Below are 24,493 nucleotides of genomic sequence, written 5' to 3'. Positions count from 1 at the left end.
TCTAATTGGCTGTTCAATTCAGAGTAAGTAGTAGAATGAGTCTCATCTTGAGCCGGTTTCAAATAGTGGCCACATCATGAGTGGTTTTTGCGAGCCATAAACCAGATAGTCTAGTCTCCTTGACTAGGAGAGCTTTTGCTTTGCTAGCGCAAACACCCTGGCGAACAGTGGCAGGGCAGAGGGGCTAATTGGTTTAAGAGAGCTTGCTGTTGAGCTAGTTGGGTTTGGATCATATGTAAATATTTGACGGTGCAAAAAACAGACGAAATACACAGAAGCGCTTTGTCTTGTCATGCATCTATGCGTTTCGGCTTTGCGTCATGAAATATTTACATATGAGAGCTAATTGGAGCCACGCGGGTATGGTGGGGCTGCGTATTCGCCAACTGCAGCCTGTACAGCCACAAGGCTTGAAACCACGGTGAATTGATCACGGTGACTGAAGATTGTCACAACTGCTTACCTAAAAGGGATAATAAATCCTCTTAAACGGCGTTATATGCCACTATGCATCACGATTTGCGACCTAAAAGGGATAAAATGAAAAAAAAATGAAATTAAAAAAACAATAAAATTACAGTACAGAGAGCGGAGTCGAACGGCCGACCTTCCATACGCAACACGTGCCTCTAATCCACTGCGCCATAGCGGCAATGTCAAGCCGTCGTTCTGAATGAATATTTATAACCAGCCTTAATGTGGCTGCTACCTGCCGGTGGGCGGCGCTGTCATCGCTGGTTGTACCGGCTGCATTTGGCGAACACGCGGTGGGGCTGGTTGTTGTGCTGGCCACCTTTGGGAATACCGTTTAACGCTTGTAATTTCAAGGTGAAGTTCATCAGTGTCTGCTGTTTCTATTAATGGAGTCATGGAAAGGAATCTCATAATTTTAATGCATTTTTCTGAAAAATTCACAAACCATTGTATTTTCCTTTAAAGGTGCAGTGAAGAGGAATCTGAATTCGTCTTTCTGCCGCGGGAACTCAATCTACACGTTCCGAGCATTCTTAGAAACCTCGACTTATTGGCGTGTGGCCGATTTCCCTAATTAAATCTGATTAATGTCCGGCTCCCGCCTTTTTTTTTTTTAATTCTCCCCGTACGGTGGGTGGAGTCGACCAACGCGTGGAGTGCCTTTCACCCAGTCCTGTGGCGGCTTGCCGCTCTGCCATCGGCGGAGTAATACGTAGTAATACACGAAAGCAAATAGTCCGCGCGTATTTTTATTCCTGCGGGCATGTTTTGCGGCTATATTATCTACGAATGAAACTATTTATTCATGGAAACCTAAAAAACATAATGAAGCGAAAGCAAAGCCTCCACGGAGCTGGCTGAAAGGCACTCCACGCGTTGGTCCACTCCGCCCATCGTACGAGGAGAATTGAAAAAAAAAAGGCGGGAGCCAGACGTTAATTCGATTTAATTAGAGAAATCGGCCACACAGGGTAATAAATCGCAGTTGCTAAGAATGCTTGGAACGTGTAGATTGAGTTCCTGCGGCAAAAAGACAAGTTCAGATTCCTCTTCACTGCACCTTTAATGCATTTTACACGCGTTATAATTTTTTAATATAATTTGCCCTGTAACCGCTGTTCCTGATCACTGTGACAAGTGAACTATTGTGGTAAGGGCTCCTTTTTCTATTGTTGGTCTGCACGCCACATAGTGTGTGCTGCGCACCCGTTTCTGTTTGTTTTTCTTGCAAGTATTGCGGGATTGGTTTACAAATGCAAGTTGAGTCCTAAATGTATATTGAGTGCCTGTTTTTCGCATACGGTAGCGGTGACTTTCTCGGCAAACTCCTCTATTGCGCTGAGGACATATAGGCTGATTGGGGAAGAAAACTCTACGATTATGAGCTGTGGGCCATAGCACTGCCATGAGGCTGCATTTCGGAGATGCAGCATGCACAATGGGGCATGGTAGCATGGCCTTGGGAAAACAATGTACCTTTCTACTTTGTGGACTGTTTTAGGAATCTCTCGCTAAAAAATGTACAAAATGTTCAAGCTTGATGGAGTCAGTGCTTTATGGCTCAGCAGTTGTGCAGGAATTGTTTTTAAAGAGGGGGGGATGTGGCATTCAAAGCTACTTTCGTGAGATATGCGTGTAATGCAACCTAATTTGGTATAGGTATGTAACTTTGTATGGCTATAGACATGCAGATATAAAGGTATAGATATGCATTTTATTTTAAGTTAGCTGCTGTTAGGGCATGAATGAGTAGAAAGTGCAAGTTCAGGTTTTCATAAAGCCCTCTTCTGTGCAGTGAAGCTATTAGTTCTGTTTTTAGAAGCCGAGTACTCATGGGAATTAGTTACTATATTTGCATAAAAGCAGTTCTTGCAGAAATAATTTTCGATTTTATTGCAGTCCTCGACGTCTCCAGGATTCATGCACAATAAAAAAGATGAATGATAGCAATCTCAGATAATCAGCGTTCGTTTGTGTGCCTCGTATGCTTTTGCTTTTGGTTGATAAATGTGGCATTGCAACCACCGGAAGCCCTGATCGTCGGTCTTTCCTCTCCATAGTGGTACTAAGATGGTGGTCAGTCATCAGAAGCTCACGTAATCTGCGATGCGTCGAGACTCGCAATTTTCGATAAGCACACATAAAAAAAAAAATTTTCTAAATTCGCACTGCATATTTTGTTATATTTTTGTCACGAGACACATGGAGGCCAAAGACAGAAAAAAAAGTTAATTGCGGAATAAAAAATGTTGACCAAATCGGCCATTTTATTTGCTTGTCCCCCCTTCAATAAAAGGAACGACAGCGCAACAAATGATGCGTATAGCAAGAAAGCACAGGGTGAATGCTTAAAAAGGTATGAAACACTTGCTGGGCTCTGTCGAGTCGACCAGTTGCAAAAAAATTCGCCTTCAGTGGAAACAGCTGTAGACCGTCGTTCCTGGGCCTAAGTGGTGGGAGAGTGTTTGTAACAGTCCTCTCATCATGGTGCTCCCCCTTTTTTTTTTCTTGGCTGTGTTGCAGGTGTGAGCTGTGATTCCTGTATGAAAGCAAACTTTCGGGGCAAGCGCTACAAGTGTCTGATCTGTTACGACTACGACCTCTGTGGCACGTGTTACGAGGCAGGAGCTACTAACACTAGGCATACTCCAGACCACGCCATGCAGTGCATTTTGACGCGCTCCGACTTTGGTAAGTACATCGATGATTTTTGCTCTCACAGGATCGCATTGTTGCTGGGCGCTCCAATGGCTGGCTGCCTGCTTAACCATAATTGATTAGTACAACTCTAGAAAGGAGCAGCAGCAGAGGCCACTCAGTGGAGGCTGTCCAGGTTGATCCGATTAAGCCATGGTTAATTCTGCCACCCCCTGTGAGGTCATGCTGGCTGGTCCAAGGGGATTAACCAAAATGGGCTGGAGAATGTACTTTGAGGGGCATTTGCCACTTTGTTCTTGAATTGTATCAGACTATAATGCCCTCAGTGCTTCAAATGCCAGGTGGGGAAAAAAAAATTTTTTCTGTTTTATAGTACAGTTGTGCTTCATTAATATAGACACTGGTTCTCAAGCAAAAATCTCCATAAAGCAAGTGATCTGTACTAACGAGTCATGAAGAAAAAGTTGCACGGTTTAACGTAGCTAAACAGAGTAGACGTGCGAAACCATGTCTCTAGCCTAGTTGGCTTATAGTTTTGCTTTACCGGGTCAGCGGCACGTCTGGCAATAATATTAGACTTTGGTTAAATTCTTATCGAGGCTAAGCTGATCTGATCTGTTCGCGCTGAAGGTGAAAGTTGATAAAGACTACTATATGCAATGCACAACGCGAGACTGTGTAGCAGTTTAACACAAGGCATGATCGGCTGCCGTCATGCAGTGGCCAGCGAAGCTGATCTGTTCATGCGGGTTTTGAACCAATATTTATTTTATTTCCGCATGGGTTGTTGCTGTGGCAGGCTTTGCCAAAGTCACCTTCAAGGTCAAGCTTCACACAAACCGGTTAGACCCCGTGAAGTAGTGCTTTCGCACCATCAGAAGTTCCTAGTGATCTATGAGACACATGGTGGTGTGATCTGCTACTGCGACTGTTGACATACCTCGTATTGCTAGTAGTACGTATATGTGCTAAGTTAGCTAACAGCTGCCTCAGATGGTTTTCCATAGAGCACAAGGTACAGATAATCAGTCATGCACTATGGCCAAAGATGAGACAAGTTGATTGGGCACCTTAGCACTGCAATGTTTAAAGCCACACAAAAAAGCCATCATTCAGGCAATTGCTCTTTCGCACTGCCTTTCGGTGGTGCCCAACACTGAAAATACAGAAAAGCGAATATTTTTCAATTTCTTCTGGTTAGAGAAGTCGAGATTTTGTTCTCATCGCTGTCCACACTAATGGGGCAAAAAACACGAGGTTCTGTGCATTTTAACTCTTGTCGATTGTCCATACAGTGAGTTTCCATAGACGCAATGAATTTTTATTATTAGCGATATTGTGATGAAATTAGGTGTGTATATGTATTTCATCCTCCTGTTTTCAAAAAGAAAATTAGTTTCATTATCGTAATTAGTTCCCATATTATGAGAGAATAACTCGAGCCTAATTAGGCAATTTTTGGTCGTTAACACTTTCTCTTAATATTTTTCGGTTCCGATTGAAATAGAGCGGTAGCCAAAGACCTGCCATGTGGAGCTATGCTATTTATATTGCTATTGAGGTACACCACATAAAAATGCTCAATTATGACGAAGCACTTTAGTTATGAAATACAAGGTGTGTTAGAAAAGTATTCCAAGTAATGAGACTAATTTTTTTGTAACCATGAATTTTATTCTTTGTACACATCAAGGTTATCCCCTTCAATATAGCACCCTTCTGCATTTACACAGCGGCGGAGACGTTGTTTCCCATCTTCGTTCTGGAAGGCTTCTGCTGGAATACGTTTCAGCTCACTCTTCTGGATATTATCCAGAGTACCAAAGTGACGCCTTTTCAAGCGGGTTTTGAGCCGTGGAAATAAAAAAAGTCACAGGGACTGGGATCCGGTGAATAGGGGGGCTGAGGAACCACAGGGACACTGTTTCTTGCCAAAAAATCATTAATGGACATTGCCATGTGACAGGGTGCATTGTTGTGGTGAAGCATCCATGTCCGTGCAGCGCATGGTCGCACACGTGCCGCCCGTTTCTTGAGTCTTTCAAGAACTTCACGATAAAAAAATGATTGAGAGTTTGTCCTGGAGGCACAGATTCCTTGAGGACGATCCCCCGACTGTCAAAAAAAAAAACAAATGAGCATCGATTTAATTTTCGATTTGCTCATTCTCGCTTTCCTTGGACGGGGAGAGTCTGTGGTGTGCCACTCCCGATTTTGGCGTTTTGTCTCGGGATCATATTCAAAAATCCACGATTCGTCACCTGTTGTAATGCGATTGAAGGATTCTGGCTCCCTCTCTAGGCACTCCAGAAGATCAAGACACACATCTTTTCTGTTGTTCTGCTCAGTGGTGAGGTTCTTTGGAACCATCTTCGCGCACACTTTGCGCATACCCAAATCCTGTGTTAAGATTTGATAGACGGTAAAAACGTTCAAATTCAACTGCTGACTCGTCAATCTCACAGTGAGTCAACGATCTGTTTTTACAAGAGACTTCACTCTTTTCGCATTGCCATCCGTTCTTGAGGTTGATGGTAAGCTCTGCCCTCGCTGCAGAGGTGGCACAGCACAAAAAAAAAAGACCCCAGTAATGGCACCCCCAAAACCATTATCTTAAGCTTTAGACTACACTCTCAAAAATAATCCAGCATGGCTTTCCTTATATGCTGCAACTGCCGTGGACTATTAAATAACTACAGTGACATCAAAGAGATTTTAACACACTTTTTGTCTACAGGAAACCAACTTAGGTCCCAAACAATATTTTAAAGAAAAGGCAAGTCTTTCAGTGTGGCCGAGAGCAAGGTAGGTGATAGGCTCTCTGGAGGGGTTGCTACTTGCTTCCTTACTGGCATTGCAACCCACGAAATCTAGCTCAAAACAAATGCAGTCACTGTCCTTCATTTTAAAATAATCACAATATGTTCTATATATCTGAGCCACACCTAACAGTTACACTTCACAGCTTAAAAATACTTTAAAGAACAGTTTACTAGAGCCATATCTGGTAGTTGGGGGGTGATTTTAAAGGTGCAGTGAAGAGGAATCTGAACTCGTCTTTTTGCCGCGGGAACTCAATCTGCACGTTCCGAGCATTCTTGGAAACCTCGATTTATTGCCCTGCGTGGCCGATTTCCCTAATTAAATTGAATTAACGTCCGGCTCCCACCTTTTTTTTTTCAATTGTCTCCGTACGGTGGGCGGAGTCGACCAACGCGTGGAGTGCCTTTCACCCAGTCCCGTGGCGGCTTGCCACTCTGCCATCGGTGGAGTAATTCGTAGTAGTCTGTAGAAGCAAATAGTCCGCGCGTATTTTTATTTCTGCGGGCTTATTTTGCGGCTATATTATCTGCGAATGAAACTATTTATTCACGGAAACCTAAAAAACAAAATAAAGCGAAAGCAAGGCCTCCACGGAGCTGGCTGAAAGGCACTCCACGCGTTGGGTCGACTCCACCCACTGTACGGGGGAGAATTCGAAAAAAAGGCGGGAGCCGGACGTTAATTCAATTTAATTAGGGAAATCGGCCACACAGGGCCATAAATCGAAGTTTCTAAGAATGCTCGGAACATGTAGATTGAGTTTCCGTGGCAAAAAGACGAGTTCAGATTCCTCTTCAGTGCACCTTTAATACTCGTTCTGGTTTTTCGGGAAGTCCGCAAACAGATACTAGGGATCTATTTTAGGACATTTTATTCTTTCCAATAATGTCTGCCTGCTCAATACAGGCAAAAATGTATACTGTTCTCCAAGCTAGGGAAAAATGAGCTGTATAGACTTGTCTTTTAGTTCAGTCTATTTTTATGGATTTTAAATGGGGCAACCCCTACGGAAGTGATCACCTGCCTGCAGTAATCAGCTTGTAGTCAGTCACCATCAATCATCCCAAACAAATTGCGTCGTTGGAAGCTTTACATAGCTAACTTGGAGCTGTTCCAGGAAAAGGCCTCCCTAGAAAAAATATTTGCGGGTCATCTTAGTGTTGATGAACTGAATGAAATGGTTACATCCTGTATCATTACTGCGGCACGTCTAACCTGTGGAAATATTGGGAGTGACAACCTTCCACCGTGCACTTCCACTCCGTGGATGCAGTGTTCCCGCTTGCTAACCGCAGAGGGGTTTGTGCTCGAGGGAACAAAAAGAGGGACAACAAAGTGTGAACACTGATATGCTATTTATTGCAGTTGTAAATAATACACAGAGCGGGCCAGCTAGCTACAAAACATCAATGGGGCGTTCCTCGGAAATAGAAGGCTACATAAGAAGGGTTTCCGACTTGCCGGCTGTGGCAGGGGCGCGACTTCGGAGGTATCTGTGGCGAACGTGTGTCCGTGCCAACAATGGCGGCTGGGTTTTTCCGTGCGCACCGCATTCTTGGGGCAAAGCCATCCCCGAGAATTTGCTGGAGGGGGGGGGGGGGGGGTGACGGGAGCGTGTGTTTGCTGCGCTTGCTTCGCTGCCTGGAACCAGAAGTCCACCAGCAAGGCGCAACAGATCTCCGTGCACCTGCCGCGGAAGGTGATGAAAGCGTGCGGCTGCAACCGCTCCCGTCGCTTCTTCCGCTTACCCGCTTACCCCATGAGGAGAAACTTCCCTCCTCGCCCAGCCAGTGCTGTCCTGGCGCACAGTGATGATGATGGTCAGCTGCGTTTAAAACGAAGGGGGTGAAACTGGTTTTCAACAAGCTATTCCTTAGTCTTCGGGAGTGGTGTAACAGAACCATAAAGTGTGGTATAACAAAAATGTAGAGAAGCGAAAAATGAGCAGAGTAAAGCCTGGGGAATTTTCAGCTGGTACTTGATGCATGAGAAGCTTATAAACTTTAAAAAAGCGAGAGCTAATGCACGGCATATGCGTCACAATGCTGAGAAAGCTTCCTGGAAAAATTACATATCGTCCATAAGCAGTTCCAATCACATCCAAAAAAAACTGTGGGAGCAAGTTTGTAAGCAACTTCTCCACTTTCACAATTCCTTTTCTTACAGCCCCTGAAACAAAAACAGGTGTAGAGGAACATCCAAGGTGAACATTTCTCAAGTGTTTCCAGTTCCTCACACTACACGGAATCATTTTCAAAATACAAAAATGCAGCTGAGAGAAACAGACCACCAACAAGGGGTTGCACAGATGAACCATTAATAGATTAATTACAATCCAAGAAATAAACAAGAGTTCTATCTGCCAGCAAACAGACTGCTCCCGGGCCTGATGTAATACCATATAAATGTGTGTAAGGGCCGCACTTTTTTCCAGTTTTGAGGGCCAATTTTGAGGGTGCGGCCCATACATGTGGTGTGTGAAAAAAAGTTTTTTTTTTTTTTTAAAGTAAACATACACCAATCAGGGAATGAGTGGCGTTTATTCTATGTTCAGTCGTCACTTGTGGAGTCTTCAGACCCCGAGCTCGTGCTCTGCTCTGGTGCATGCACATCCCACAAGAAGTCACACAGCATGTCCGCTGTTGTTCTGCACTTCCATCGCATGGCAGAGCAGCTCTTATTCCAGCTCAGGAAACTTGCACGGCTTGCCTTGCAGCTTGTGTTCTGTGTTCTGCCACGTCGAATTTCCTGCCCGCCGCACGCTTGCTGCGGCCAACAGCTAACTCCTAACCGTGTAGCTATTGAGGTGCTTACCTATCGTGCTAAAATTGCAACACTCGGCGGCGAACTAACGCGCTACCACAGCTCCTGTGCCTTTGACAGCCACTAAAAGCTGGAGCTGGGGATGGGAGAAAAAGTTGATGCGATGATGATGATGAGACGCGGCACCTGAAAGCTGCTGTGCATGTGTGTGGCCTCCACAATTGAGCGCGCCGCCGCTGCTCGCAGCCGGAGCTGATCGCGGAGGCCATGACGCGTGCATTTCGTGGTTTGTTGAAAGTTTGGATGTGGCCCTTACATGGATTTTTTTTTTTTTAATATTTCCTTAGGGAAAACACGGTGTGGCCCATACACGGTTGTGGCCCATACACGGGTGTGGCCCTTAAACATGGTACATTACGAAATGCTGGCACATCTTTCCCAATTTTTCCTGAAGTTAGCACAAAAAATGGACAAGGGACAGAAAGAAAGGACACATAAGTCATTCACAAGCGCTACTACCAACTGTTTATTCACGTGATCATACAAGGCGTATAAAAAGGGAAAAAACGGCGAGCATGCGCGTAGAGAGGGCAGATAAGGCACAGCAGTCTGGCAACAAGTCACTAAAAAAAACCAGTCTAAAAAGCACATTCAGTGGAATACACGTGAACAGATGTATCACTCGTACAACGCTCTGACAACTTTTCGATGTAATAGGCCTCTAGAAGGAGCCTAGCCTTATTGTTCCCGCTCTTGCCAAGAATCGTGGTCCTCTCGAATCTTGCCCTACACGTGCTCTCACACATAGCAAGGTGCCGCACGAGGTTCGCATTTGTGTCCTTATTTTCTACGGTATTAGCATGCTCCCGTAGCCGGTCATCAATGCAGCGGCCAGTTTGGCCAACGTATAAAGCCCCACAAGAGAGGGGGATGCGGTAAACCACAGCTGTGGCACATTTAGCATAGGCATCCCCATGCTTCTTGTTGCAGCCCCTGCCAGCACAACCAGTGATGTGAGGGCAATGCTTTGACAGCTTGTTGGGTGCAGAGAACACCAAGGGGTGCCTACCAGCCACTTTTTTCAGGTTGTGGGAGAGTTGGTGCACATAAGGGACCACCACCGGCTTTGAGGAAGGGGTTCAGTTCTTTTCCGGACACCTTTTTGTTCTTGCATCAGTGTTTCAGCAACAGCTGAAATGACCAGTCCAGGGAAGCCTGCTCTTAAGAGTTGCGAAACCTGATCATTTATACTCTGTTGAATTTTATGAGGGCAAGATTTTTGAAGAGCAGAATCCAAGCAAAGCGAGGCTCTTTTTACCACCTTGGAATGTGCCGAGTCATAGCTGAGCAACTCTTTGTTGGCTCTGGGGGAGTACATCCAGCAAAGATGGTCTCAGCAGAGCACAAGCTTCAGGTAGCACCTGATTGTGTGGAAGTTCCTGGGTGAAAACTAAACCTTTCCCCAGTTGATTAAAAGCAGTTAAAACCAGTGAAACAATATGGTCAAGGGATTTAAAGTTTCTTGACCTTAAAAGAATTAAAAAGTCATCGACATACCTAAAAACTTTAAAACTGGCTCCCCTTGAAAAGACTGTGCAAGTAGGTGGTGAGTTGAAGATAAAAATATGTCACCTAAAATGGGAGCTACTCATGAGCCGATACAAATGCCTTCACGCTGCAGATAAAACTGTTCGTCATGAGAGATAAAAGTGACCTGCAGGTAGTATTCTAGTAGTTTTAAAACATTTTCTACCGAGATACCAGCAGAGTTCTGGAAGGCCACAGCCCCCAAGCCTTCAGTACATTCTCTGACCGTAGCCAGCAACTCGGTATGTGGAATAGAATAAAACAAGTCTAAGCAAAATCCAAGTGATTGTTACCCTGCACGAAATCGACAACTTCTTGTGACTTCTGTGCCCAAAAGGGGTCATCAGCAGGAATGTGCTTTAGCTTGCTGAGCAAGAAACAGCTAACGTTGTGTTGCCAAGAGCCCTCCTGAATGGCATATCCGGTTTGTGCGTTTTAGCCGAGAAGAAAACCTGCAAAGAATTCTTTGAGCTGGAATTGATTGCAGATGCCAAAGATGTACACTCTGTACACTCCTACAATGAATTTTGTTTTCAACCTGGCTTGGCTTTTTAACGGGCATAAAATTTAAAGGCCATTGGGCATTACAACAAACATCCCTTCTTTGTCAGACTGCAGTAAGCTTAAACCATGGTCCTTGAAATATTTCACAACAGAAATGACATCAAGAAAACCAGTCTTACAGGATTTGGGATATTTTGCTCACCTGTTTAAGCAGTCCACTCCATCCAGTAGGCAACGTTCCCGGTCCTCGTTTACCTTTGAGGCTCTATTCCTATTGATAGAGAGGAGTTCATGGGGGGGTACCTGAGGTGGAATACCTTATTTCGGGCCTTTCTCCAGGACGTGTGAAATCCTTTCAGGAACAGAAGCACCACCGGTGAAAACCACACGCTGCTTCAGGTTGTCTGGCCTTCTCTTGCAAGAGGTGGTCAGAAGATGGACCAGGTCGGCTCTCCGTCGCTGTTCAATAAGGTGCAACGCAAGAATCCATGAGCTTCTCACTAGCGACCCCGGCGGCAGGGTAAACGCTTTGGCACCCTACCCTCAGCCAGTCTTGGTAAAGGCGGATCTGTCGCCACAGTTCTGAGCGCATAATCTTCACATAATCTACCGTAGAAAATAAGGACACAAATGCGAACCTCATGCCGCACCTTGCTACGTGTGACAGCACGTGTAGGGCAAGATTTGAGAGGACCACGATTCTCTGCAAGAGCGGGAATGATAAAGCTAGGCTCCTTCTAGAGGCTTATTACATCAAAAAGTTGTCAGTGTTATGTGAGTGATACACCTGTTCATGAGTATTCCGCTGAATGTGCTTTTCTAGACTCATTTTTTTTAGTGACTTGTTGCTAGACTGCTGTGCCTTATCTACCCTCTCTACACGGATGCTTGCAGTTTTTTCCCTCTTTATAAGCCTTGTATAGCGCTCATGTATGCCTTGTGTGTCCTTTCTTTCTGTCCTTTGTCCATTTTTTTGCGCTAACTTCTTCAGAAAATGCATCACCAACTAGCCGGCAGCTTGCTCTCCTGATCTTTCCCAACCTTCTGTAGAAGCACTTTTGAAATTTTATTTTGGATATTAGGAAAAATTCCCGGAAGCTTGGAAAAAAGCCATTATAGTGCCATTCCTAAAACTTGAAAAGCAGCCAACATCCACTGGTAGCTACAGAGCAATAGCTCTTACCAGCTGCCTCACCTAGTCTTTTGAAAGCGTTTTGAATATTCATTAGGCTAACCTTCGTGCTTGAATCTCGTGAACTTTCATCAGTGTAGTTTTGAAAAGGCGTGCAACAGACCTTTTCGCTTGCCTCGAAGAGCAAGAGGCTTTCAGACACGGATGGCCCTGTTCTTCTTCGATCTCAAAAAGGCATACGACGCAACTCGGAGGTGCTAGATACTCCACGACTTAGCAGAGCTTGGCGTCCGCGGAAGGATATTGAACTGCATAAAAGACTTCCTATCCAACCTTTCCTTTCGTGTTTGCCTAGGTTCAACTGTCTCAAAGAACTTAGCTCAGGAGAATGGAGTACCTCGTTTTAAGTTGTGAAAATAAATTCCTTAGCCCGCATAATCCCAAAATCAATTATGTACTCAGTTTACGTTGACAATCTCCAGATAGCGTGTGCGTCAACAAACATATCAACATGCGGGAGACAAGTACAGTTGACAAAAAATAAACTAGCAACATGGGCAGACCGAAATGGATTAGATTTCTCTCCCCAGAAAACAGTCACTGTCATGTTCTCTCTCAAACGAGGCTTACAGAACAATCTCACTACATCTAAGGGAAACCGAATTACCAGTAAACAAACACAAATTTCTAGGTATAAATTTCGACAGAATGCTCCACACACAAATGTCCCAGAGGTACTACGTTGGGAGTGCAGTAACACAAGGGAGAGAAGAGAAAATAGTCAGGCTACCTGAGTGTGCATCAGTTTTCACGGCAGAAGGGTGCACCATTGCTGAAATACTGAAGACAAACATGGAAAAATGTGTCTCCCTCAGAATAATCACAGCGCTAAACTCCAGAAATGCAGTTCAGCTCATAATTGGAGACATAATACATAACATATAAAGCTCTGCTGGGTTCCCAGTCACATCACCGGGAGTGAGAGTGCTGGTGCACGTGTTGCTTCAAGGGACAAAGAAGCTGGCCGGCTGCATTTTGTAAAGACCTGTGGGCACCAGGGACGTTTTGTGGAAGTAGTCTGCTCATTGGACGCACACACCTTACACACAGATTCCTGCTTACAAAACAAGAGAGACCATTTTGTGAAAAATGTAGAGAGGAACTTAAAATTAATCCTCATGCGCGAAACTTTAAAAACTCACGAAAAAGCACTTCATTCAATTTTGCAATGAATGCATTCCTTTTCACCCTGCACTGGTCTTAAGCAACAGTGAAATTGTTGGCATATCTTTTTAGCAGCGAAGCAGCTGCACCAGCTGGTGGCTGTGCTGAAAAGGCGGAGACAGCTGATGACCTCGCTTTTACAACCAACCCCCTGAGAAAAGCGTCAGTCTAAGGCTGAAGAATCTGAACAAACAAAGGGATTGAGGCGAGGCTTCAGGAGGTAACTTTCCTTGGCACCCTTTGGCCATTGAGTGCAGTAAACGTGGGCTATATTTTCTTAAATATACTGTGTGACAAAACTGTGAAATAGAGCTGTGTAGTAGGTCCTTGAAAAACTTCCAGAAAGGCCCTGAAGGTCTTTGATATGAACCATGATAGCCTTAGATGCTTATGCGCCACTAAACCCCACACAACACAAACTTTTTGCCATACCGCACGCTGTCAGTGCCTAGTGTCTCCAGTGCAACAATCCCGTTTGTGATGCAGAGAGTATCTATCCTCACAATGCTGTTTGTTATTGTAGGCGATAATTTCAAACCTTGCACAGTTGGCACTGCTCGAATTGATTAGGTTGGGAACTAGCACTTGTAACAAACAGGACTTTGTTTTGAGCAGTACCTTGTGCAGTTATTCAGCCTTTGTAGGACGTGGCCTGTGCAGACGGATGGAATGTGTTTAAGTTAGACTATACATGATAGCTGTTGATAGCTTCATAGTGGTATTTTCCATAAAATATATAATGTTCTTCCCATTTTCAAAACTTTCTTCTGATTGTCAACTAAAACTAGAGATATTACAAAGTGCCCAAGTCCAAGATATTGAATGCGATTAGGAGTTAAGCAAAATCTGTGGACTTTAAATGTAGCCGAGGTGATGGCAGGCAGTGCTGTATTTGCAAGTTTGGCCTGGATATAACAAATTTCACATGCAGATTCTAAATGGCACAGTGCACGACAGAACTAAGAAATAAGTGTAGGTGACATCCCCCGTCATTGCGGTTGTAGGGAGGGAGAGTTTGGGTCTGAGGCTCCTGTCTTTTTGGTGGAGGAAGCGAGGAACAGGAGTGTTTTTTTGGTCGCACAGGCGCTTTGGGATTCTATATTGAATGTATGAACGTGCCGAAAATGTCATTTTTAAAAAACACTTTTTCGCCATTCTTTTTTTCATGTTTCAAGACCCGCATCCCCCCTTAACAAGGCAAAAATACATTGAAATGGATTTGTCCCCAGAAAAATTCTCCTTAGTTCGCGTCTTCAATATTAACGGGTGTCATATTAATGGAGCACAATTGTTTTAGGTAAAAGAATAGTCTGTTATGCTGTCTAGTTGTTTTTGATTGCCAGTGTGCTAGTCATTAGTGCATTTGTGTCAAAGACAGGATGGTGTGACACACAGATTCCTTCTTGTCACCAGTTTGTGCATAGGTTCATGTGTAGAAAGCTCACGTGGATGATTTTAGGCAAACGGAGGGGCAGCTAATTGGAATCACTATTTTACTTGATTATCACTAGAATAATTGTGCCTGGAAGTTTTCTTGCACAGAAAAATGCTCCTCCAGTACAAAAATGTCGTGCTGGTGCAGCCATTTTGGCAATTGCCCTGTTGGAGAGTGTGAGGCCAATGTGGGTGGCTGCTGCTGTCAGGAGATGTTTATTTAGACAAAAACTGTCAGCAGTTGCATCAGTAAATGAATTGTGAGCAGCTTAAGCTATTGTAGTTGCATAGTGCAGCTTGGTTACCTGCTGCAGGTGAAAGGCACGTCATTGCTTAACAATTTTCCCCCAAGGCAGATAGGTTGGCAACAAGCAGTAGTGTGAGAGAGTTTCCACCTGTATATACCTCATCCACATTGGCAAACTAGATTGTGTTGTAGTCACTAGCAGGTGTGTGGTAGGCAGTGGGTTAGGAAGCTTGGGACCATGTAAACTGTGGAGTGTTTTGCATTCTGTGCATTATTTGTTGCAATCTAGCCACCTCCACAGAGTGACATTCTGCAGTGTGTGTTATCTTGCGCAGCTTCAAGGTCAGCGACCTTATTTATTTATTTGGAATTGCAAACATGTTGTCCCATAAAGTCTGCAGTGTCCCTCAGATTTTTACTATGGTATCTGTAACACATCAGTGGTATCTGTATTGAAACACAGTAGCAAAAAATGTCTCTCGCATGAAAGCAGTGGGGTTGAATAAGGTCATACCTATTTCAGCATGTTGCACACGAGTGCGAAATCGCATCTGTCAGTGTGCTGCTTTTTGCACACTTTGGAATACCAGGTGTTTCAGGGATATTGTGAAATCGCCAAAGACTCGCGTTTTCAAAAAGCGCACATCTTTTGGTGCGGGATGGCCAGAATTAGTTGAGCAGCAGTGGTAAAGGTAATTGCGTTTTCGAAATTTGAAAAACTGTTATGGCTGCTGCTGACAATATCTACAAATCTAATTGTAATAGGTAAGAAGTTAACTATCAAAAATCTGTTAGCCATCTTACTAGTTTGCATAAATTACCTGAATTGCTTTTTTTTTATGTCCACTTATACCGGTATTACTATGGCACAGAATCCATGTTTATACCCAGAAAATGCTTGTTTTTAAATATTAAAGTGGCAGCCATGGCTGAGTGGTTATGATGCTGTGGGCTGCTGTAGACCCGTGTACGGTCGGTGCACATGAAAGAACCCCAGGTGGCTGAAATTATCTGGAGCCCTCCATCCCTCATTGCCTGAGCTGCTTTTGGGTATTACCCTGTTTTCCTAAAGGAAATATTTTAAAATTATATATACGTGTAAGGGCCGCACCCACACTTTCCGCGACCCACGCAGGAATAGCCTTTGAAATTCATGCACCGTGGCCTTCACGATCAGCTCCGGCTGCGAGCAACGGTGCACTTGATTGTGGAGGCCACACACACGCACAGGAGCCGCCAAGGATCGTGCCCGAGGCCACAGCTCATCATCATCTTTTTCCAGCTCCCGCTATTCATATCGGGAGTTGTGGCTTTCGCGTGTTAGTTCATTGTAGTTGTGGCTTTCGCGTTGCAGTTTTTTTAGCACGATGGGCTAATAGCTGCACGGCTAGGGGCATTATGTAAAGTGCAGTCGACAACAGATTTTTTTGGGCTCTCTAGGGACCACAAAAGCATCCGAAAAATCAGGCAGTCTGAAAAGTAAAATTTAAAAAAAAATCTGCCAATATAATGGACACAGGGGTCAACAGTTCAGTGCACATTCTGAAGTTCCTCGTGATTAAAACTCGTACGACAGACGCCAATGAGCGCACAGTTCTTAGACGGCCCAGATGCAAATGCGAACCCACCGCTGCAGGAACTGTGCTACACCCACAGTACGAAGGGCCCGGAATAAGGAGGTGAATTAACAAGGTTCCACTGTACACATTATATGCCAGCTTGGGTATTGGCAGTGAGTGCGAACAAGGTCCATAAAATTGAGCAGTCAATTGCGATGCATCTGAAATTTAAGGTGCCCTTATACATTGGCTCTATTGTCCATGTTGCTGTACCATGCATGTCCGCAAAATCAGAGGCCCGAATTTTCAGTTGTCAACTGTAAATGCCACTGAGTTTGCGTGCCACGTACGAGTCCTCGGAAGTGAGCTGATAATCTGCAACGTTTGCACAAAACCTTGCACAGCACGTCACGCAGGCCTTGCGACATGAGCAGGAAGGGGCTTGAATGGCCTGAAGTGCCGGTCCCCCCCGTGTTGTCTGGCCATGGTGAGGCAGAAGGAAGGTCAACAACCAACCAAGCTGATAGGCGATGCAATATCTGTCAGTATTTTGGATTTTTTTTCTGTAACTCTCGGACACAGTTTCAGTGAACTCTTTCCGTACCATGGGGAAAACGACCATTTTGAAGGTTTCAGTACATTTATTTTTCTGTAAAAAATATTGCATTCAATATTGATTGCAATACCCAAAAACAGAGCTGAATAAAGGTGCTTTCTATTAATATACGTTTAAAGAATGAATTGCATGTTGCAACAAAAAATTTTGTTGCTAAAAACGAGATTTTAGAAAAAAATTTTCTGAAATATGCAAAATGTTTGTTACTCTATTGGCCACTATCTGCAAAAAAAAATCATTTATATCTTGAATAGTATTGTTGCTACAAAACAATTACTGGAAACCCTATAGTTGTGCATCGGAGCGCGGCCGCCTGTGTTTCAGGCTCGTTTCCATCATCACCGATGTGAAAACTGAATCATCTTCAGCGCCTTGCAACATTTGCAGGCTCGTTGTTGCACAGGACGTCGATTAAATCACTCGCAGACAAAACAGAGTCCTGAGATTTGCTATGTTTCAGAGCGCGTGCCGCGCATGCGAAGGCTGCCAAGCGACTTTGATAGTACCGCATCTTCGGAGTGCAGTACCATCAGTTCTCCGGCTACAAGCCAGATGCGCATCTTGCCTGTAAGCAACGTGGAAGGCTCTGAAGTCGAGCGGCGAAGGCGTCATCTGCGGGCAACATGGCGGGCAATGAGCGCAGGTCCGCGTCTTCATTTCTTAGCAGCGCGTTAGAAAGTGCCCCCTCGCGGGACAAAAGAAAACTACATCGGAAACAAAACTTTGGTTCCTGGCCTACAAACTACATCTGCAGTGTGGTCATTAGCAACGCAGAAGGTTCTGAAATCAGAGCATGAAATGATCGTTACCGGGCTAACGATGCTCAATGGGTGCGGTAGGGAAAGAATTAAGTCCTAGTCAAAATCAACCTAGAGCCCTCCAAGCACACATAGGCCGTGTGCGGCTTCTGGACATTTAGCCCCACAAACCATTGTGCTTCCCGGCTGAGACTTGTTTTGTCAAAAAAAAAAAATTGCTTTTTAGATTTTGCAACCTCCTGGTAGAGTATTTATTTCTTTAGCTTTCAGAAAAAATATTCCACTTGGGCGTTCAGGACATAAAAATAATTTTGATCCTTTTCATGGTGGCATCAAGTGGAAAAGAGTTTTCAAAGGCTTTATTTGCATTTCTCTCATTCCACTTTGTTTTGTAAAATAAAGCAGCTTTTATGGCAGAGCATTTCTTTAACTTTCAGAAAATACATTATTGCCTTTAGGTAGTCATAACTTCAAAAATGTTTTTTTTTTTTTTTTTTCATCCTTTTTCATGGCCAGGTCGAGCGGAAAGGCAGGAGTTTTCTGGGCTTAATCTGCATTTTTTTTTCTTTAAAAAGCATATTTTAAATTAAGCAAACGTGTTTTGACAAAGGCATTTCATGCCACAGTCAGTGAACTGAATTTATTGGAAACTCCACTGGAATGGTGTGTGCTGCGTTCGGAGTGTGGCCACAGGGCATCCTTCTGGACCATGACTCGTCTTGTGCCAAGCATGCTACATGCCATTTTTTTTACGCTTTTTTTTTCTTATTATAGGTTTTAGCTCAGGCGCATTGTAGCAGCCTCTTTCCAATCCCTATAAATACTGGTCCGGAACAGTCATGTACCTCTCTGGTGAAGACTGGTCCCTTGTTGAAATGTCAGTAAACCCTTTCATCTTTAAGCATGTGTCAATCTGCTTGGCAAGTAGGGGTTGGACTTTTCAGTTTTTATTTTTTGAAAATTCGGTAGACTTTTATCATATTTTACTTCAGAACCCAAGTTTCGGTTGTGAATACTATTTTCGATGAATGAAATGCTGTCTTTTTTCGGTGATTTAATGTAGCAGTCCTGTGTGGTCAGAGGGCAATTGAAGTCTGTCTTGGTGTTTTTGTCATCATGAACAATTCATTTCGTAGCATGCAAATGTTATTACTTGGAGGAGCTGTGCTTGTAGAAGAAATGGGAGTAACTCAAGTTAAATGAGAAACGTAGTTTTACTTCTACGAATGAGGTTGAGCTGGGCTTGAGTGCAAGGGCAGGACATCATCATGCGTGTTGATGGAGCTGCTGTCGCGATAGCCAGAACATACCTTTTTGTGACACCCATGCAGTTGATTAACCTGCCTAACTGCACTAAGCAGTGCTTAGCTTACCAGCGGCGGGGAGTTGGTCCTTCCCGATCGTCAGAGGCATGTAAACCAGCGGAGAAATGCCTCTGCTTATCCAACACAATTGTTGCATCGTGCCCCTGGCTTCCTGCGTACTTAATTTCAGCTTTGACCGAGTGTAACTCAACAGCCTGTACGTTGCATGCTGACCTTTTTCAGTTTGAACTGAAATGTCCAACCCCTATCTATAAATATGTGTACACATGCACACACACACTGATAAAGTAGGCTGTCACACACTTAAAAGCATGTGGGTTTACGGATGTTTCAACTGGGGACCGGTCGTGTTGTGCTTCGTTAAAGGGTAGGTGGCATAATGATTCATGGAAGAACCAAGTGATGTGCTTTAGTGACCCCTTGGGCATTGTCAGAGCAGCCTCCCATTGTTCCTGATGTCCTGACCCTTGCCATGGGGGCTCGGAAAGACTAACTGCTCTGGTACTAGGACACAAATAGCAGTGAGGAGAGGTTTCACCACTGGAATATAATGGAGAGAAGGAAAGCGCCACATAGCCTGGTCGCTTTTCGGAAGAGATTTATGCGGTGGAGGGTACATTAGGCAACAATTTGTATAAAACAGGGTGAGGTCGTGCTAGTTTTGTACTGGAATGAAAGCTAGCATTCTTAAATCAGCTGAAGCCGTATAGCTTTTTTACTGAAGGCAGCGGAAAGCACTTTTTCTCCTTATTTTTTCCTTGAACAAGTGCACCTGGTGGCGGCACCCCAAACTACTGCTCCTTGAACACTGTGATGTCTCCCTGCATCCATGCCCGCTCGTCCCGGCCATTTCGACGCTCCGTGGACGCTACATGTAACATAAGGGATGCGCCACTTGTGTCGGCAGTCTTTTGAGCTTGATTTGTTCCACGCAGCTGCCCACTGAGCAAAGGACGAGGGTGCGAAGGTATTGTTCAGCTAAAGGGGAGGGAAGGGATACGCCATGGCATGCCTTCCTGAAAGATGCTAAGAATGGATCCATGTGGCTTCGCGACAAACCTTCTTAGTCCGAATTTTTATCACATTTTTATGCTCAACATGTCACTGAAGCGACAGTGCCTCAAACTTGACGCTTTGCCATACACAATTTCACGTACAGGCATGAGCAATATGAGAGGAAACAAGTGTTTCGCACAAAATGAGAAGTTTTCCGGTTATTTCTTCATTATATTTTACAATGCTTTCTGCATATTATATGCGAATAAGAAAGTAAGTTCAAAAACAAAAACTGTCGTTACAGTAATCAATAAATGCCCCATGTAATGCCCCATACCAGGGGCCTTTGAGGTATCAAATAAAAAAAAAATGAATGCTCATATTGCTCACGACTTTACTTGCGAGGGAGACGTGCCAGGCAGGGTGTAATGGCAGCCGATATGCAATAGCACAAGCATTACATCGTAGTCTTCCAGGTCAGCTATGCGCCATATTGTAAAACTAGGTACAGTGAAAGCTCGTCAATTCGGCAAATCTGATAATTCGACGAGCACGCGAGGTCCGTACAATTATATTTAGGAGTCTATGGGGCGAAACTCTCGTTAATTCGACCAAATTTTTGCACTAATCGGTTAATTCGGCGTAGCTCCATAGCCTGCCACTTCGCATTTCACTGCGGGAGGGCGGGAAGCATGAGAAAAAAAAAGGGCAGCGTACGCCATCCGTACTGCCATCTGCAGTGTGAGAGAGAGGAGGGCGGTGATAAGCGATGCGGGGTCAGCCGGAAGTGCGTTCTTTCCTACCTTTGCGCAGTCGAGTCTCGCCTACGTGTTTACTGTGCTGCGTGTGAGTGTATAGCATGCAGTGCCCGCGCGTCTTGCCGCTGCGATGGCGACACCAGCAAAGCGGCCGAAGTATGAAGCGGAGGACCTGAACACAAAAGTACATATATTGAAGGCACTCAAAGACGTCGTTTCACGCGAAGACGTGATGAACAAGTATGGAGTGAAGAGGACAACATTGGCCACGTATGTCAAAAATGAAGAGTATCTTGGAGGCGTTCGACAGTGAAAGCTTCATTGCTAAAAGAAAGACTGCGGACGGCGGCCCACCCGGAGCTCGAAGAAGCCATACTGCGATGGATCGCGAATGCGCGAGAGGCCTATCTCCCTGTGAGTGGGCCACTAATTTGTGCACAGGCTGAGAGATTCGCCGCAAAAATGAACATCTAAGATTTTAAAGCCTCCGAAGGTTGGCTCGCTTGTTTTAAAAGCCGGCACAACCTGACGTTCAAGAGTGTGTGTGTCGAAAGAGCCTCCATGAGCGACGAAGCAATCGAGGAGTGGCGGACCAACGGGCTGCCTGAATATCTGGCTGCTTACGACGCGAAGGACAGCGCTGTTCCTTAAAGCTCTTCCGCACAAGACGATAACTTTCAAAGGTGACCCGTGCACAGCAGGAAAACGCAGCAAGGAAAGGATTGCGATTCTACTTGCGGCCAAAATGAATGGAACAGAGCGGTTGCCGCTCTTATTGATTGGGAAGGCGCAGAAGCCGAGATGCTTTAAGAATGCTAGACACCGTCCTGTTAATTATCAAGCTAACAGGAAGGTCTGGATGACATCCAGCATTTTCCAGACCTGGCTGCATCAGCTTGACCGGCGTTTTGGAATGGAGAAGCGCAAGGTCCTCATGGTCGTGGATAATTGCAGTGCCCACTGCAAGGTGTCGGGCCTTGAATGGATCAAGCTGGTGTTTCTCCCACCAAATACAACCGCAGCCCTACAACCCATGGATCAAGGAATAATTCAGTTCATCAAAAGCAAATACAGAAAGTACGTCTTGCAGCGCATGCTTGTGTGCATGGAAGCGGGGAAAAAATACGAGCTTGCGCTCTTCAGCGCTTTTAACATTCTGGCTCATGAGTGGACCAGGATGCCCCCAGAAGTAATCGCTAACTGCTTCAGGCATAGCGGTTTTGTACCACCGGACTGCTGCGCAGAGACACTGCCATGTGAGACGGCTGACGCAACCGCAGAGGACGACAGCTGCTTCGAAAATGTCTTGCCTTCTTTCGTGCGGCTTGCCGATTACATCACCATCGATGATGGTGTCGCAGTCGCCGGACAGCTGACGAAGGACGACATGATTCAGGAAGTAACAAGTACCGGCAACGACAATTCATCCAAAGACTATTGTGAACAGCTACCCCAGCTACCGAAGCGCACGCACACGGTTAAAGAAGCCACAGAAGCACTATCCGTGCTGGAGGACTTCTGCGAACAGGTTCCCAATGGCGCGCGTGCCACGGAGCACCTGGCAGCGATTAGTGCTATTGTCACTGCTCAAATTTGCCCGAAAAAGCAGATGGTGATAACTAACTTCTTTGCCAAATACAGTCAGGCCCACTTATAACAATATATTGGATATAACAATGGTCAGTCATGGCACCATCAGTTTTACCATGTGTTCTATGGTAAAATAAACTGCTTATAGCAATGCTGTCAAGGCACATTATTGGTTATAACAATCGGCCTTTTTCATTTTCCTGTGCTGCCACCTCGCGTACAACGCTGGAAGCTCACTGGAAGGGTACTGCGCGCCCAACCCGGCCGGACTCAGTAATCTGTCGACGATGGCGTGTCCTGGGCAGCACCTGGGCAGAATTTCTGCGGCTGACTGATGGCTAAGTGCGAAGTCCGAGGCAGGCTGCTGTGCCCATCGAAGGGCAAATTCTTCAGTATCTCCAATCATCCAGCATGCAATACGATCGCCAGCTAAGCAAGGGCCGCCGCTTCAAAGATGAAGGCTACATTCGGAACGTAATGTTCAATGAAATATCCCCGATCATTTCCCATTTATTGGTGGTAGTGCTGTTTAGCTTTATCAAAACGTGCCGCAGCTTAGTTGCACAGAGGCCGGTCTGCATACAGTCGCGATATTGAATGTGCAAACTCGTATGTTCTTGCTGGTGTGCAATTCCAGTTTGCAGTGTTTTAATGTAGGAACAGATGAAATGGCCACATTTTTGCCTCGAGTGTCCTCTATTTTTTCTTCAGTTCCACCATCCGCCCGTCCGTAGGGATCCGTACGGATGTGCGTGCTGCAAAACTTTTGGAGGTAACTTAAATATACCCGATTCACTTTTTACCTGACCGGGTTACAAACCTATATCCATTTTTGGTGACAAACTGGAAGCGTGTGAGGCTACCGCCGCAGTGCACCTTTGCTGGTTTCTTGAAAAGCAGTTGCCTGCGATGAGCGCACGCCATGGCATTGTACGTGGATTTGAACGTCTGACACATGGGCTGTGTGGAATGCTTCAGTGGAGGGCTCCGTGTTAATATATGCGACTTGGACTTATTTCACGTGCATTGACATACACAGCACACTAGTGCTATTGTATTTCGCCTCCACTGAAATGCGGCTGTCGTGGTGTGCATCCAAACCGCGATCTTGAGAACAGCGACGGGAAGTCTGGATGCCGTGGTGCCGAGGCCTTCCTGCCCACGAATAAAAGATTGCGTGATAGACTGCACGCGCATTTAACCGCAGTAACTAGTCCGTACCTGTCACAAAGTGATTCCCGCTCAGTTTTGACGTTCTTGACGGTGCCCAAGGGCGGCCACGATCGTCGAGCCGGCGAACTGCTTTTATCCACGCTTCGCGTCGAAGGCGGTCCCGGGAAGCGTTCGCAGAGCGAAAAAATTCGACTTTGCTTCCCTTTACATATTGGGCATTGCAGCCGTATGCAACACATGTCGTAGGCATCGCCAAATGCGTCGTGCTGAGCGCCCGAAGGCTGCAGCAAAGCACCCCGCCGCTTAGGAAGCCGGTTTGTTTACACTTCCAGTATGTTTCGCGACACCGCCGCCAGGGGATGGGCGCATGCGCAGTCGCGTCGTGAAAAAGGCGGATTATTTATTTATTTCAAGATACCCCTAGAGGCCCTCTTTCACGAGGGTATTACATAGGGGGTATTTGAGTGTCAACCATTATAGAAAAAAAAAAAAAAACAGGAACTGCTACAACCACACCAGCAAAACCATGCTTACAACACAAAAGCGTGCACGTGTGGGGCCGACCAATGAACTAAGCCGGCGCAGCGACGCCACAAAACCATAAGAACCCGTGAATGCATTCCCCTGAGCAAAAGGCCCATGCAGTGAAGAAAGTAGGGCGCATGGTAGGGAGCCTTGGCGGAGCAGTCTATTATTAACATTTCTGAGGGGTGCACAGCTTGTAGAAAAAAATGTGCAGACACGTTTTTCTTTGTTTTTACACTCTGAGCTACAGCTGGCACCGGCAGCGCGTACGTTGTCCCATCTTCCGCTCTTCTTTGCTAACTTCCCCACAGTCCCTGCTTCGCAAATTTCACGTGTCCCAGGGGCAG

At 45.3% G+C, this 24,493-nt stretch overlaps 1 protein-coding gene across 4 annotated transcripts in view; it reads left to right on the top strand.

Annotated features, from left to right (window-relative positions):
* Nucleotides 1-24,493, top strand: part of LOC149349292 (E3 ubiquitin-protein ligase KCMF1-like) — an 88,143-nt gene that overhangs the window by 9,629 nt on the left and 54,021 nt on the right. For all 4 annotated transcript variants that reach the window (XM_089578232.1, XM_089578234.1, XM_089578231.1 and 1 more), the window contains one exon: nt 2,998-3,165. In XM_089578232.1, the coding sequence (XP_089434358.1) occupies nt 3,018-3,165 (148 nt within the window). In that variant the 5' untranslated portion in view covers nt 2,998-3,017. The remainder of the gene's footprint in view (nt 1-2,997; nt 3,166-24,493) is intronic.

The sequence above is a fragment of the Amblyomma mixtum genome, chromosome 3, assembly GCF_055824585.1.
Source record: "Amblyomma mixtum isolate Tamu chromosome 3, ASM5582458v1, whole genome shotgun sequence".
Taxonomy (NCBI): Eukaryota; Metazoa; Arthropoda; class Arachnida; order Ixodida; family Ixodidae; genus Amblyomma; species Amblyomma mixtum.
Note: the sequence above shows the minus strand (reverse complement) of the source record. Positions and strands in the feature narration are given on the sequence as shown.